The sequence below is a fragment of the Aristolochia californica genome, unplaced genomic scaffold (genome assembly GCF_029961685.1).
Source record: "Aristolochia californica isolate CCGP_79_NKW_82.1479 unplaced genomic scaffold, dmAriCali1.0.hap1 SCAF_11, whole genome shotgun sequence".
NCBI classification, from domain to species: Eukaryota; Viridiplantae; Streptophyta; class Magnoliopsida; order Piperales; family Aristolochiaceae; genus Aristolochia; species Aristolochia californica.
In genome coordinates, this window is record NW_027181782.1 from 32,972,941 (window position 1) to 32,986,224 (window position 13,284).

Below are 13,284 nucleotides of genomic sequence, written 5' to 3' on the forward strand. Positions count from 1 at the left end.
CTTTGATACCATGAAAAATAGGTAATTTAAAAAAAATAAAAAATAACATTAGATTTTTTTGGAAAGGTAGTTTGATTACTTGTTGCCACTGAGAGAGGTAGCTAAAAATACTTCAAAATACTTCAAAATTTCAAATTCATGTGATTCTTTACACTGGTAGGGTTGATGACATAGTATGGTTGGTTGGACACGTGGGCAAGGTATCCTTCGTAGTTCCCTCTTTTGTTAATCTAATTAAATCAGGTTTAAATAGATCTAATCACCTGGCCGGTCGTGGTGGTTGTGGTTGTGGATGTTCATATACTAATTATGGAAGGTGATATGAGTGTCACTCTCGTGCTAATTATTATTTAATTATGTTTAGTTTAAAATAAAAAACCCATTTTAGCCGCCTCTTTTGACCATTTAGTCACATCTCAAGTTTATATTATTATTTTACTAATATAATGTCACGAGAGGATTTTATCCTAAGGTTTAATGAGAATATGTATCCTAGGAAAAAAAAATTAGTTTTTTAATTAAATATTTATTTTTTGAGTGTTACTTATTACTAAAAAATCAGATATATTAATTATTATTTTTTAAATATTTATCAAAAATATCTGCCTTCATTTATTCAAATTTATTGCAGAATTATGAAAAAATAAATCTGGACTTGGGTAGTATTCTTGGGCTGGCCTGGCCCATTTGATTTAAGTTTGAGCACAATACCAGCCCACAGTTCCCGTGGGAGAATTAGCCGTAATCGAGATATTCATACTCGTAACTGGAGCTGTCACCACAATTCCGAGGACGCTTTTCTTTAGGGCACCCACACCCAAACGCTTCGTTCTTTCCAATCTCATTCGCCACTCCCACGCGGTCACTATCTCCTTCCTTCCCTCTCCTCAGCCTCCTGATGACTGACCTCCCGACGCTACGATCATTTTAAAGATCTGTAACTCAATTGGTCCGATCTGAGTTCGCCTTTTCCCTCCTTTATTGATTTTTCTCCTTTTTTTTTTTTAATCTCACTCCAGTTTTTTTTTTTTTTTTTTGTGTGGTTGCTTTTATTTTCCAGGTTTCGGATCGGTAATGGCGTTCAAGCGCGGTTCGTCTGGAAATTTCCAGAGAAGCAGAGGGAGTGGATGTCGGATCCCTGTTACCGTTCTGCTCTTCGTCGCTGTTCTGGCTCCGCTTTCTTTTTTTGTAGCGCGTGGAGTTCGCCCCAACGGTGAGTTCGATTTCCAGTTCACTTGAATTTTCGGTTTCTTTCTCGATTTCGCCGGTTGCGGTTAATGTGTTTAGTAATTTTCTTTTTAAGATGTTTCTTAGTGTTTTAGATGTCATTTTAGAGCTTACAGCGCTTTTATTCGCTTTTTAACGTTGTGGAGTGGTTTTGGCTGATTATTGATTAATTTGCAGATCTAATAGTGAATTCCGCTTGAAATCTTATATGCAACTTAGTTTGAAGGAACTGAGATTGCTGCTGGCGAACGTAGTTTCACTGGTTTATTTTATTTTATTTTATTTTATTGTTGAACAAACTGTAAATTGTCGTAGATCGTGGGGAATTCTGCTGCATAAAGTTGCTCTGCCATTTTAATGACATCCAGATTATAGTGGTGTCGTCCATTTATAAAATTATTCCTACCTGTTGGCGTACCTTAAGTAATTGAACCCACCGATGGATTTTTTATTTTTTTTCTTTAAGATTGCCTAATGTTAGACACTTCTGGCTGCTTTGCATTTGGGCAAGATGGTTATGTGAAATTCACTCTTTCTTTTCACATTTGACTCTAATTGACATGGGCCACCATAATAACCAGCCCAGTATCTGTTTGCTTTTGCAGATAATGTACAACTTACTGTTTAAAATAATTATCAGTTAGGACTGCTTGTTATCAAATCAAGCCCCCTAAGGGCTGATTGAAGCCTTGAGTATACTTTTCAACTTGCTTATAGGACACTCTTCCTAAACCAAAAAGCTAGGTTGTTTGTTCCATTTACAGATCTTTACCCAAACTAACATTAAAGTATTCAAATAATAAAACCAATTGAGTTACATACCAATAAATATATGTGAAAGTTGAGACCGTGACTCGTATCAAGTTTATCTTTTCCAACTCATAAACTTTCTATTGATCAATCTATAAATCAAATGTAAGTCTATGTCATCAAACGAGCTTTGTGTTTTTTAGTAGTTCCATAAGGCTTACACTTAATAGGAGCCATGATGCTTTTCTACCATAATTAGACAGCTTTTAGGTTTTAATGTCGTACATAGCATGAAGGTTGACCCCCTTTGCAGCTTTCGATTCTGTTGATGAAACTCTTCCTGATAAGACCTGGAAGATCTGGGAATTTGGGCAGAAGGACCTCGGGAAAGATGACGATGAGAAGCAATATTGTTGAACGCATGTCGAGTGCAAGTGCATTTTGTCTTTTTTGTGATAGCAGTAGGTCTCCCATTACTTGGAGGACCATAAGGAGGAGTTGGAACTCAGAAAAAGGTGTTCTAAAGGATACAATTTAGAAGACAAGAACACTAGACAAAGTCTTAAATGGTTGAGCAGATGAAGCCCCTGAATCAGCAGAAGCTAGTACGCTAGGATAGAAAAGGTTGGTTCTTGATCTTGGTCAAACCTTTGAAAGAGCTGGGCAGATGAAGCATCTTGTCTTACACCCTTAGGTTGACCCACAAGTGGGAAGGAGACTGATAGATGTGAATTAGAAAACTGAACTGCAGTGTCTCCTGAAAGAATGGAGCACAAGTAAGGGTGAAGAATTTTCTAAAGCTAGGACCATCCTCGTATTGGGTATAAAGGTCATTGAATTAAAAATTTTAAGGGATCAAAGCTCAAGTTTGTTTTCTTGAGAGGCATATCGTGCATAGAATAGACAATTAATGACATGTGATTTAGAATAAAATAGGTCTAAGAAGCCAACTTTAGTAAGTAGAGTCAAAGTGTGATAAGATCATGTTGACTAAGTAGAACTTTTTTTTTCTTTTGGAGGACAATTGACTTAAGTAGGACTTAATATAATAGCCCTTATGTGGGCCCAATCAAGGTAGGTTGAGTAGTGTGAATGAGGTTGAAAGGAGAGTCTTAGGAGAATTAGGAGTATATAATAATAGTAGGAGACATCTAGGAAAAGGCTAGTTCTTGCATTATGAAAGCCAGTACAATTAGGTTTAAAGCAGTCTATAAATTGTAAGGAGTCCAGAAGTAATGCAAGCTAGTTTTAAACACTTAAACACTAGGCTCTCACTCTAGTGTGAGAGAGGTGGTTAACCACACAATGAGTGAACTTTATCCTCCCTCAGCTCCATCTCCTACGGTACCCTACTCGCCTACCATCGTTCATCTCTTCTGACCTACAAACCCTAGTTTTTCCATCCATCTTTCTCATCTAACCTCTTTCCCTATACACACGCATATCGCAAGTCATCCAACAGCTTGTCCACCTCCTAAGTCTCATAATGATATGTTGTTTTACCCTCATGCACTTGTACTAAAGTGTCCTTACCCTCTTAGCAAGCAAATGACTACTATATAGTCAACCCATGCCATAAACTTAAGGTTGACAACAAGAATGGGGGGTTTCTTGTGTGAAGTATTGTTTAGCATGCATGTGCAATCAACATTCCAAAAAAGAGTGATGATGTAACATTAAATAATATGTCTTGACAGAAGGATGCATTTGAGTGACCAGGTAACATGTGGCAAGAGAAACTATGTTCCATGATGCTAATAATATCCTTTAGCAAACTTCTTTGCTTTTGCTGTGTTTTCGTTGGAAAGAGCTCATGCAATCTGATAAAATATTATTTTGCAGAGCAAAGAGATGCTCAGGTTGACTCAACCAAACAGGTATGTAGTCTGTGTGACATTATTCTGAACAAAGTGATATTATATATATGTTATTGTTGATCTTTTAAGTTAGTTTAGTGGTCACAGACTTTAGACTGGAGAGAGCGGCTTGCTACACAGCATCTGAAGTCTCTTTTCTCTAAAGAGGTAAATAAGGTTTTCATATCTTACTTTTGTTGTCTGATCATAATTCATTCATTCAGTTTTTGTTTCCCTAGTTAATAGGGTGCTGCCTTCTGATAGTGATTCTATTTATTTGCAGGTCATTGACACCATTATGGCCAACACTGCAAATTCAGAAACTTTGAGTCTTGATTTTATTAGAAAAAATTCTCTGTCTTCTTCATGGAAAATTGATGGCTTGGATGATTGGTCAACAAGCAATACCACATTATTAGAGGTAACTATGTCTTCTCTTTATGGTTTTATTGTAAATCTATTGGCAGCTTACAGCTAACAGTTAGCTTTATATACTCGTTTATGGTGTTCAAGGCTAAAAAAGATTTTCCAGGGACAGATCAAGCTACTTTGCCAATTGAGTCAAAAGATATTACTGCAGGTGTGCTTAATGCTTGAAAATTGTGATCTACGTGTTCTGATTTGCTTCAGTTTCATTCTGTGGACCACTTTGAATAATTATCCTTTTTTTAATGCAGCTGATCATTCACAATTCATTGATTCACCAGAAAAATTAGCTCGAAGGGTACTGTTTCTCTTCCTGTACCTGCTTGGGTTGGATACTAGATTAATTAAGTTTGAATCTTTGCTCTTCTTGAGTCTGGGTGAACATGCAATAGATGTCACAGGATAGCTAATGGATGGGATTGTCAATTTCTGCCTGGTGTTAATAGAATATTTTTTTATTTGAATTTCTTCTGGTTTTTCTCTCTAAAAATGAAAAACTAAAAAAAAATTGAATGCAGGAATTATTAACATCATAATTTTTATTTTTTATAGCAATTATTTGAAAAAAATTAAGGAAAAAATTATTTTGGATATCTGTTAGTGCTATTGAAGCTTTATTTATAAATTATATTCAGAAAGATTGTATGAGAATAAAATAATACTATTAAGTTTTTTGTTTTTTTTTTTTGTATGGCTTCACGCAACAAGTAACGAGAATATATTATCAGTTTTCATTATGATATTTTGTGACGATGTGGATTGGGCCATAGGCTCGGTAGTACATAAGAGGGGTTTCAAGTTTGAGGTGTTCAAGTCCCACTGGGAGTATTCGTTTATTTCGTCTTGCAATCAACATTCAAAACTGTGAATAGACTCGGTAGTACATAGAGGGTTTCAAGTCCCACTGAGAGTATTCGTTTATTTCGTCCTGCAATCAACATTCAAAACTGTGAAAATATTTTTTTATTCAATTTTTCTTTTTGAGTATCCTATTTGCGGACATCTCAAATCTCATAGAGAAGTACATTTCAAGAATGATAGCTTAAAAAGATTCCCAGTTTGTCTTACTAGCTTGATTACCTCCTTTTAGTCATCATTTGTTCATTTTATCTCTTGTAGCAACTGAGAGAGAAAAGACGTGAGAAGAGGGTTGCTGAGTTGATTCAACTTGAGGCTGAAGGTATTATTAAACACGAAAATGCAGCCATTTTACGCTCAAAAGCAGTTGATTCTGCTGTTCTTGGTAAATATAACATTTGGAGGCGAGAAAGTGAGAATGAGAATACAGATTCCACAGTTCGTCTTATGCGGGATCAAATGATCATGGCAAGAGTTTACTCAAGCATTGCTAAGACAAAAAACAAGGTAGATCTTTACCAGCAATTACTTGCACGCCTGAAGGAAAGCCAGCGTGCACTTGGAGAAGCTACTTCTGATGCTGATCTACCACGCAGGTGAGTGAGAGTCTGTTTGTTTTTTTATTTTTGATTATTTAGAGAATTTTTATTTAATATTTTGCATTGTGACTTGGTAATATTCAGTGCTCCTGAGAAACTCAAAGCTATGGGGCAAGTTCTGTCAAAGGCAAGAGAAGAATTGTATGATTGTAAGTTGGTGAGTCGGAAGCTTAGAGCCATGCTTCTTTCGGCTGATGAGCAGGTGAGAAGCTTGAAAAAGCAGAGCACTGTCCTTAGCCAGCTAGCAGCCAAGACCATACCAAGTAGCATCCACTGTTTATCTATGCGCTTGACAATAAGTTACTATCTTCTTCCTCCCGAGCAAAGGAAGTTCCCAAGGAGTGAGAACTTGGAGAATCCAAATCTGTACCACTATGCTCTCTTCTCTGATAATGTCCTTGCTGCATCAGTTGTTGTCAATTCAACAATCATGAATGCTAAGGTGAACCCAAAATGATCTCTCTCTCTCTCTCTCTCTCTCTCTCTCTCTCTTTTGACATACATGTCCCATGCATAAGCAAGTAGTCTGATCTCAATACCAGTGAAGGTTACGAGTGTATGCTGATTCAGGTGATCTTAGTCTTCTATGAGTTTGGTGTTTCCACCAAGGAGAACCTGAGCCATGATTTTGCTAATATTAGGCTTCTTGACTGAGGTATATACGCTGATGGGTAGGTCTGGAGTTCATGTAACACTTTTGGAGTCATCTTGAAGGGACTGTTTTGTGAACTTGTACTACCTATATTATCTCTTATGTTACTGATGGTTCTTGTTAACATCTTTATTTCATATTTCAGGAGCCCAAGAAACATGTCTTTCATCTGGTGTTAACATCTTTATTTCATATTTCAGGAGCCCAAGAAACATGTCTTTCATCTGGTGTTAACATCTTTATGTTCATATTTCAGGAACCTGAGAAACATGTCTTTCATCTGGTGACAGACAAACTCAACTTTGGAGCAATGAACATGTGGTTTTTGTTGAACCCACCTGGAAAAGCCACAATCCATGTTGAAAATGTGGATGAATTTAAATGGCTAAACTCAACTTACTGTCCGGTCCTTCGACAACTTGAGAGTGTTGACATGAAAAAATACTACTATGGAGCAGATCAATCTGCAACTCATTCAGCTGGTTCTTCCAATCTTAAGTATCGGAATCCCAAGTATCTGTCAATGCTTAACCATCTTAGATTTTATCTTCCAGAGGTTTATCCCAAGTTAGATAAAATCCTGTTTCTAGATGATGATATTGTGGTTCGGAAGGACCTGACCCAGTTGTGGGCTGTTGATCTTCACGGAAAAGTGAATGGTGCTGTAGAGACTTGCGGACAAAAGTTCCACCGTTATGACAAGTATCTTAATTTCTCCAACCCTCACATTTCTAGAAACTTTGATCCAAATGCATGTGGATGGGCCTATGGGATGAATGTGTTTGATTTGAAAGAGTGGAAGCAGAAGAATATAACAGGAATCTATCACAAATGGCAGGACATGGTGAGTATTTTTTTTGTCTTCTTTTCCTTTTCCTTCCAGATGATTCGTCCCAGCCATATGCTGTTGCATACTGGGACAGTATATCAGGCTATGATCCAACATTTGTAGATTTGGTCAGTGTACAGGGGAGCCTAGACTTACTTACCTATTAAGAGGCAGATAGTTTGTTATGGTACAAAATCCTTGTATCTCAGATTATACGGATTGAAAACCAAACCATGTCACACCTCGTGGTCCCTGGGGAGCCGGCTCCCTTTGTTGAAACCTCTGCCCGTCTCCTTTCTTCTCTTTTTGATATTTTTATCATCGATAATCTTCACATTGTGAACTGTGAATTTCTATTGCATCAGAATAAAGATCGGGTACTTTGGAAACTGGGGACACTACCACCTGGACTTATCACATTCTACGGGTTGACACAAGCACTGGATAAATCATGGCATGTCCTCGGCTTAGGCTACAACCCAAGCATTGACAAGTCGGAAATAGAAAGTGCAGCAGTCATCCACTATAATGGGAACATGAAGCCGTGGTTGGAGCTTGCTATGACCAAGTACAGGCCGTACTGGACCAAGTATATCAAATTTGATCATCCCTATCTGAAGGACTGCAACTTGAGTGAGTAAGAGAAAAGATGGCTTGAGACCTGTTCTTGTGATATTCGGTGCCATCTTTGCCGTATATTTGAGGTTCTATGATGGTTTCATTAAAAGCCTAATCCTGGCTTTCTGTTTACTCTTTTTTTCTTTTAGATTTTTTGTTCCACAATTTTCATCTATTGCAGTGTTAATTCATTTTTTATATTCGTTTCTTTGTTAAGAGTAGTTGAATGTGCCATCCAGTGTGTAGAATCAAATCCTTGTGCATATAAAGATGTAAGAAGGAACTCAGCCTCCAGCCCATATATTTGCTGGAGATATTTCCCATCTGTAGTGTTTTGCTTCTGTTTTTTTATTTCTCCTCCCCGTCTTTGGAAATCAAAATTTAGTGACAGTGAGTGATAGGAAACAGGTTGAGATCATTGAATTCCTGACGCAGTTCAATCAGAATTAATGGTGGTCGGTCAATGCAGATGATGGTAAAGTGATCAAATTGGGTGGAGGAAGGATCGTATCTCGTGCAGGAATTCTTGGGTTGATTATTTGAGTATATTTCTGGTTCTTGGCCTACCTGAATAATGAGAAAGCAACGCCAATCCTCCTCTTATCCTACTCTCAAAACTAACATGGGAGGATCTGGTGGGTTCAAAATGGCTAATAACGTAAACATTGGTTGTGCAGAGGCCTGCTTTTCTGCCCAGCCGATTGCAAAGCAACTTCGATTTTGATTTTACAAACTGCTATTGTTAAGCATAGTGGTACTTCTAGGCTTTAGTTGTCTCTCCTTGACATTTTTTGGGTCTGTTTGGAACCTCATATAAAAGAAAAAAATAAGATTTTGATATTTATTATTCTTGAAAATAGTTAGTAAAAAAGAGAATTTGATTATTATCTTATTTTTATTAACTATTTTTTAGAATAATATTAATTAAAATTTTTTCTAGGGTTCTAACCATTATTATTACCGCTATATTCCATCTTTTATACAGGTATAAAGAAATTGAATTTAATATATTAAAGGAGTACCTACTTAATCCTATTCAAGCTTAGATTCATTTAAATTTTATCCCATGCATTTTAGTTAATTTTTCTTTTTTTTAATCAATTTTTACTTGATATAAAGAGATGTTAATATTGTTATAAAATATAATCTTTTTATATAGAAGAAAAGGAACTTTAAAAAATTAAACTGATAATCATCTGGATGTTTGGTCTAGTTTCCGTTTATTTTTTTATTTTTTTTAATAAATGAATATGGAAACCCCACAGTTTTCACTTTTCAGATTTCAGAGTGTTTATCTGCTGCTCCAGTGATTTTCTTTTCTAATTTTGTTCAACAATTAAAGCCTACACCAGACCAGTCGATTACATCTCAAGACAAGATATTTGCAAATGGAGTAGTTGATGTCCAGTAGGACCAGCAGCTTGAGTCTGCTTCCATGAAAAGGCCCAACGAACAGAAGGTGAACATGATGACCAGAGATGACAACAGGAAGTGGGTGAATGGTCGGTCACTCTGGGAATGATGAAAGGTAGCTGGATATGATGATAGCAGCCTTGAGAGAGATCGTGGAAGCAGGAGGTCATGAACTGAAGATTTCAAGGAGTCCATGCATAAGATTTTCGCAGAGAATTCAATGTGAAAGAGTTTAAACAACCCATCATCCAAAATGCCCGGATTATAGTACCAGAATCAATCCAAAGTATTATAAGAAACATTAACTATATTAGATTCAAAACACTACTCTTTTCCTTTTTATGAGAGAGAGAAGGGAGAACCTCCTCTTCCCTTTTTAACATCAAAATTTATTCTACCAATCACTTTATTCAAGGTGGCTTCTAATCCCCATAAATTACCCAGTAAATAGGAAAATCAAATTAAAATGGGATAAATATTTTCAAATTTCTCAATTTGAACTGTTATGAGTAAAATTTCAAACTCATGTGACTCTTTTTCTAGAATCCAAACCGAGAATCAATGCAGAAAGCAGGCCACAAGTCCTAGAATCTGCCCAGTAAAATTCACATAATATACAGATTAAACTTCCATTTAGCTACCAAACGACTACTTCAAATCAATTTTCAGTCAAGCTGAAGGTATCTCGCCCAGCAAAACAGGTTCACCAAACTCAGAGAAAGCTGGACCCTGTCATCCGATTAAACTGGAAGAGCAAGAAAACTGAGAAAAGGGCAGAGAAAATCTTCCACAGAGAACCAGGCGACTTTTACAGAGCCACCTCACAGTTTCTCATAGTTAATACACGAGGTAACAGTAATGGTAGCCGACACTGAAGAGGAAGCAGAGAATGTGTATGGGAGGAGATAAATGAAGTTCCTCTTCGAGTGGAAGTTTGTTATTTGGCGGCTTCAACTTCGTAAGAAAAAGAATTTATCACCAGAAATGTTTCACCATCGACGGCAGAGACATAAATGGAGGTGATTCAGATGAGGGTCCCTTGGAGCTCTTCTTCAAGAAGTCATGTGCAGGTTGTCAGCAATTCTTGTGATGGATCTTTTAATTTATTTGTTAAGACTCCTTATCTGACTGTATTTTGTGAGAGTGACAAAACTGACGATTCAAAACAATGAAAAGAACTTGCAAGTCCCCATCTCAACATTTCCGGACATCTCTATCAGATTTTTTTCATCGAAATTCCACGGAGAAAGAGGGAGTTTGTGATTCAGTATTAAATTGTTTCATGAGTTACTGTAATGGGATTACAGGGCTGAATCTCCTACAGGCAGAGGAAGACTTCTGCTGGCCTCCTTGACAGAAGAAGAACTCTTGAGGGCAACGGAGCAGACAATTGTCCACCAAACTCACCGTCGCGCTTCCCGACTTCATCCCCATCAAGGGGCTCGGAATTGGCCCGAAGAGGTAGTTTCCAGAGAGGAGAAGCCTCATAAAAGGAGCCGTTCCTGGGCCAGGAAGAACCGTCTTCAGCGCGTATTGGGAAGGGATCATACCCGTGAACTGATTGTTCCCCAGGGACAAAGCCGAGAGTCTCGGCATCACCGCCACGAACGCCGGTAGCAGTCCTTGAAGTTTGTTGTAACCGATGTCTATTGCTATCAGTTGGCTCTTCAAGCCATAGCTCGCCGGAACTTCCAGGGAGATGAAGCTGTTGTAAGACAAGGTCAGTTGCTCCAAAGAGGGGTGTTCGAAGAGGAAAGGTGCAATGGCGCCGGAGAGCTTGTTGTGGCTGAGATCCACCACTTGCAGAAAGGTTAGCCTCCGTAAATTTGAGGGAATCCCGCCTTCAAACGAGTTGTTTCGCATCGAGAGCACGACCAGGGAAGAAGGTAGGTTTGTCGGAAGTGCACCAGAGAGCAAATTATTGCTGGCGTCCAAGAACAAGAGGTTCTGGAGGGAGCCCAGATCAAGAAACTCGCCGGAGAGCCCGTTCCCTTGCAATTCGAGCCTCTTTAAGCTCTGAAGTTGACCCAGGTCCGCCGGGATTTCGCCTTGAAGTAAATTGTTGTCTAAATAGAGCTCTTCGAGGGCAGGGAGAGCCGCAATGGAAGATGGGATTTCACCAGAGAAAAAGTTATTCGAAAGGGTGAGTCTTCGGAGGCTAGTGAGGTTTCCGATACTGATAGGAATGGCGCCGGCGAGACGATTATCTGCGACGTCCAGGGTTTCGAGATAAGGAAGAGATAGGAAGGAGAGGTAGCCGGTGTAGCCAGCACGGTCGAGGCTGATTTCAGTGACCCTGCTGTAACCGGCGACCGTGGCGTCACAGCGGAAGCCGCAGGTGAAATGATCGGAGAAACTGGCGTCACAGGGATCGTAGGCAAAATCCCAGGAACTCAAGCAGGAGCCCGGGGTAACAGAGCTCGACTCGAAACCCCGCATGAACTCCTTCAAAGCCTCAATGTCACCAGAGTTGGTGCTCCCAGAAACGACTTGCAGCAATTCCATAACAGCTAACAGGACGATCAAGAACTTCTTTTGAGAAAGAAACCAACAACCCATTTTCCCTTCTCTGTTTTGCCTCCCTCTCGACTCTCAACAGTCGCAGACGAAAGAAAAAGAAACACAGAACACCCTCTCCTTCTCTCTCTTCCCAGAAAGCTCCTGCAGCTGCAAAAACAAGCTACCTGTAAAAAGACGCACTGGGAAACAGCTACAATTAAGACCTTATCGTCAAGTATTTTGGTCGATTCCCCAAGTTGTGATACTGTGGAAAAATACACTCACCCAGCAGATTCGTGAGAGAGAGAACCGCAGCTTTTCTCTAGGTCTCAGCTCTGAGCTCCGAGCTCTTAGCAGATCTTTTCAAACTTTTTTACAGGCAGATTGTCAGAGGTCCCAGCTCTGGTATTTATCGTTTTTGTTGATTTTTAGATGCCCGCTTTTAACCGAGAGATTGTGGACTGTGCTGTCATCGTCCGAGGTTGCTTAAACTAAAATGGTAGGTGGCTGATGATGATCATCTTAAACCGTGAAAGAGTTTGGTGGGTTGGGAGACAGAATTGCAGGTCCAAACGAACCATGAATTACAGGGTTTAATCTTAGTTTGGTGAGATTGGTATATGGTTCTTGTTAGTAGGGGTGGTTTGAACCCTGGTTCGCAAGCCTCGAGTTCGGCTCGATTCCGGCTTGGTTCGATTTGGTATACCCTGAATATTGAGCCAAGTTCGAGATTCGGGATCGGCATGTTTAAATTAACGAGCTGATCTCAACCGAATCAAGGTTCGGCTCGAAAGCTTGCGAGTCAGCTCGTTAATTTAACGAGCGGCGTGGGATTCAGGGGAGTCGGAACCGGAGTGCCGAGTGTAGCGAGGGGAGAAAAATTCTTCCTCCCCTCGTCATCGTCGAGCCCCTCCAGCCACAGTTGTGGCCGCCTCTGTCGTCGTCGTCAACAGCTGCCTCACCGGCCGTCGATTCTGTGACCGCCGTTCGATTTCTTCTCCCTCATCTGCCATAGCTTTTGTTTTCGTCGTCGCTATGTCTGTCGCAATTGTTATCTCCAACGAAAGTTCCTCGCCAACGCCATTGGTTCCCTCGGCGTCGTTCCTCGTCTCAGCGGAAAACTAGACTGCGAGATCATAAAGTGAAAAAAAATTGAAATTGAAAATACATTTTAGTAGAAATAAGTTTTTAGGGACTATTAGTGTCTCATGTTTTTTGTAAATATTTTTTTAATTGAAAATTCTTATTAGAAAAATTATATAATTTTATAAGTAAGATTTTCCTGCCAAGATGGGCTAGAAAACTGTATAGAAAATTTTTGAATAAGTATTTGACAGTTGATGCTGTAATACTTTTAGCATGAGGCAATTTTCATAACAATTTTGTACTTGAAATTTTATTTGATTAAAAATTTATCGATAAGTATAGTAATATATTAGATTGATTATTAATTTTTATTTATTTCCCTAGAAGAGGCAATAATAGGTCCATTTAACTTTCCTAAGAAAATTTTAAAATATTTCTTGTAATTTTCTAATAAGTCACTAATAGTAATAG

The 13,284-nt window shown here is 38.8% G+C and overlaps 2 protein-coding genes across 3 annotated transcripts; one reads left to right on the top strand and one right to left on the bottom strand.

Moving 5' to 3' along the window:
• The first annotated feature begins 798 nt into the window (after positions 1-798).
• LOC137944861 (polygalacturonate 4-alpha-galacturonosyltransferase-like) lies at positions 799-8,166 on the top strand. Of its 2 annotated transcripts, none has more exons than XM_068790637.1 (11): positions 799-949; positions 1,061-1,213; positions 3,820-3,854; positions 3,933-4,001; positions 4,117-4,254; positions 4,347-4,413; positions 4,511-4,557; positions 5,379-5,713; positions 5,801-6,158; positions 6,625-7,212; positions 7,563-8,166. In XM_068790637.1, the coding sequence occupies exons 2-11, from the start codon at positions 1,075-1,077 to the stop codon at positions 7,836-7,838; spliced, it is 2,052 nt and encodes a 683-aa protein (XP_068646738.1). In that variant the 5' UTR covers positions 799-949; positions 1,061-1,074; the 3' UTR covers positions 7,839-8,166. The 2 variants fall into 2 exon arrangements, with proteins under 2 accessions (XP_068646738.1, XP_068646739.1); XM_068790638.1 differs by having other exon boundaries at positions 3,942-4,001.
• A 2,211-nt stretch (positions 8,167-10,377) lies between these two features.
• On the bottom strand, positions 10,378-12,160 carry LOC137944238 (probable LRR receptor-like serine/threonine-protein kinase At4g36180). Its single transcript, XM_068789858.1, has 2 exons — positions 12,013-12,160; positions 10,378-11,895 (listed from the first exon to the last, which is right to left on the bottom strand). The coding sequence occupies exon 2, from the start codon at positions 11,785-11,787 to the stop codon at positions 10,516-10,518; it is 1,272 nt and encodes a 423-aa protein (XP_068645959.1). The 5' UTR covers positions 11,788-11,895; positions 12,013-12,160; the 3' UTR covers positions 10,378-10,515.
• Positions 12,161-13,284: the final 1,124 nt, after the last annotated feature.

Excerpts from the sequence above, each read along its gene's own strand:
- LOC137944861 (XM_068790637.1), top strand. The coding sequence starts at position 1,075 with ATGGCGTTCAAGCGCGGTTCGTCTGGAAATTTCCAGAGAAGCAGAGGG. Across the intron at positions 4,255-4,346 it reads GCAATACCACATTATTAGAG|GCTAAAAAAGATTTTCCAGG; the intron begins GTAACTATGTCT and ends ATGGTGTTCAAG. Across the intron at positions 4,414-4,510 it reads GTCAAAAGATATTACTGCAG|CTGATCATTCACAATTCATT; the intron begins GTGTGCTTAATG and ends TTTTTAATGCAG.
- LOC137944238 (XM_068789858.1), bottom strand. The coding sequence starts at position 11,787 with ATGGGTTGTTGGTTTCTTTCTCAAAAGAAGTTCTTGATCGTCCTGTTA.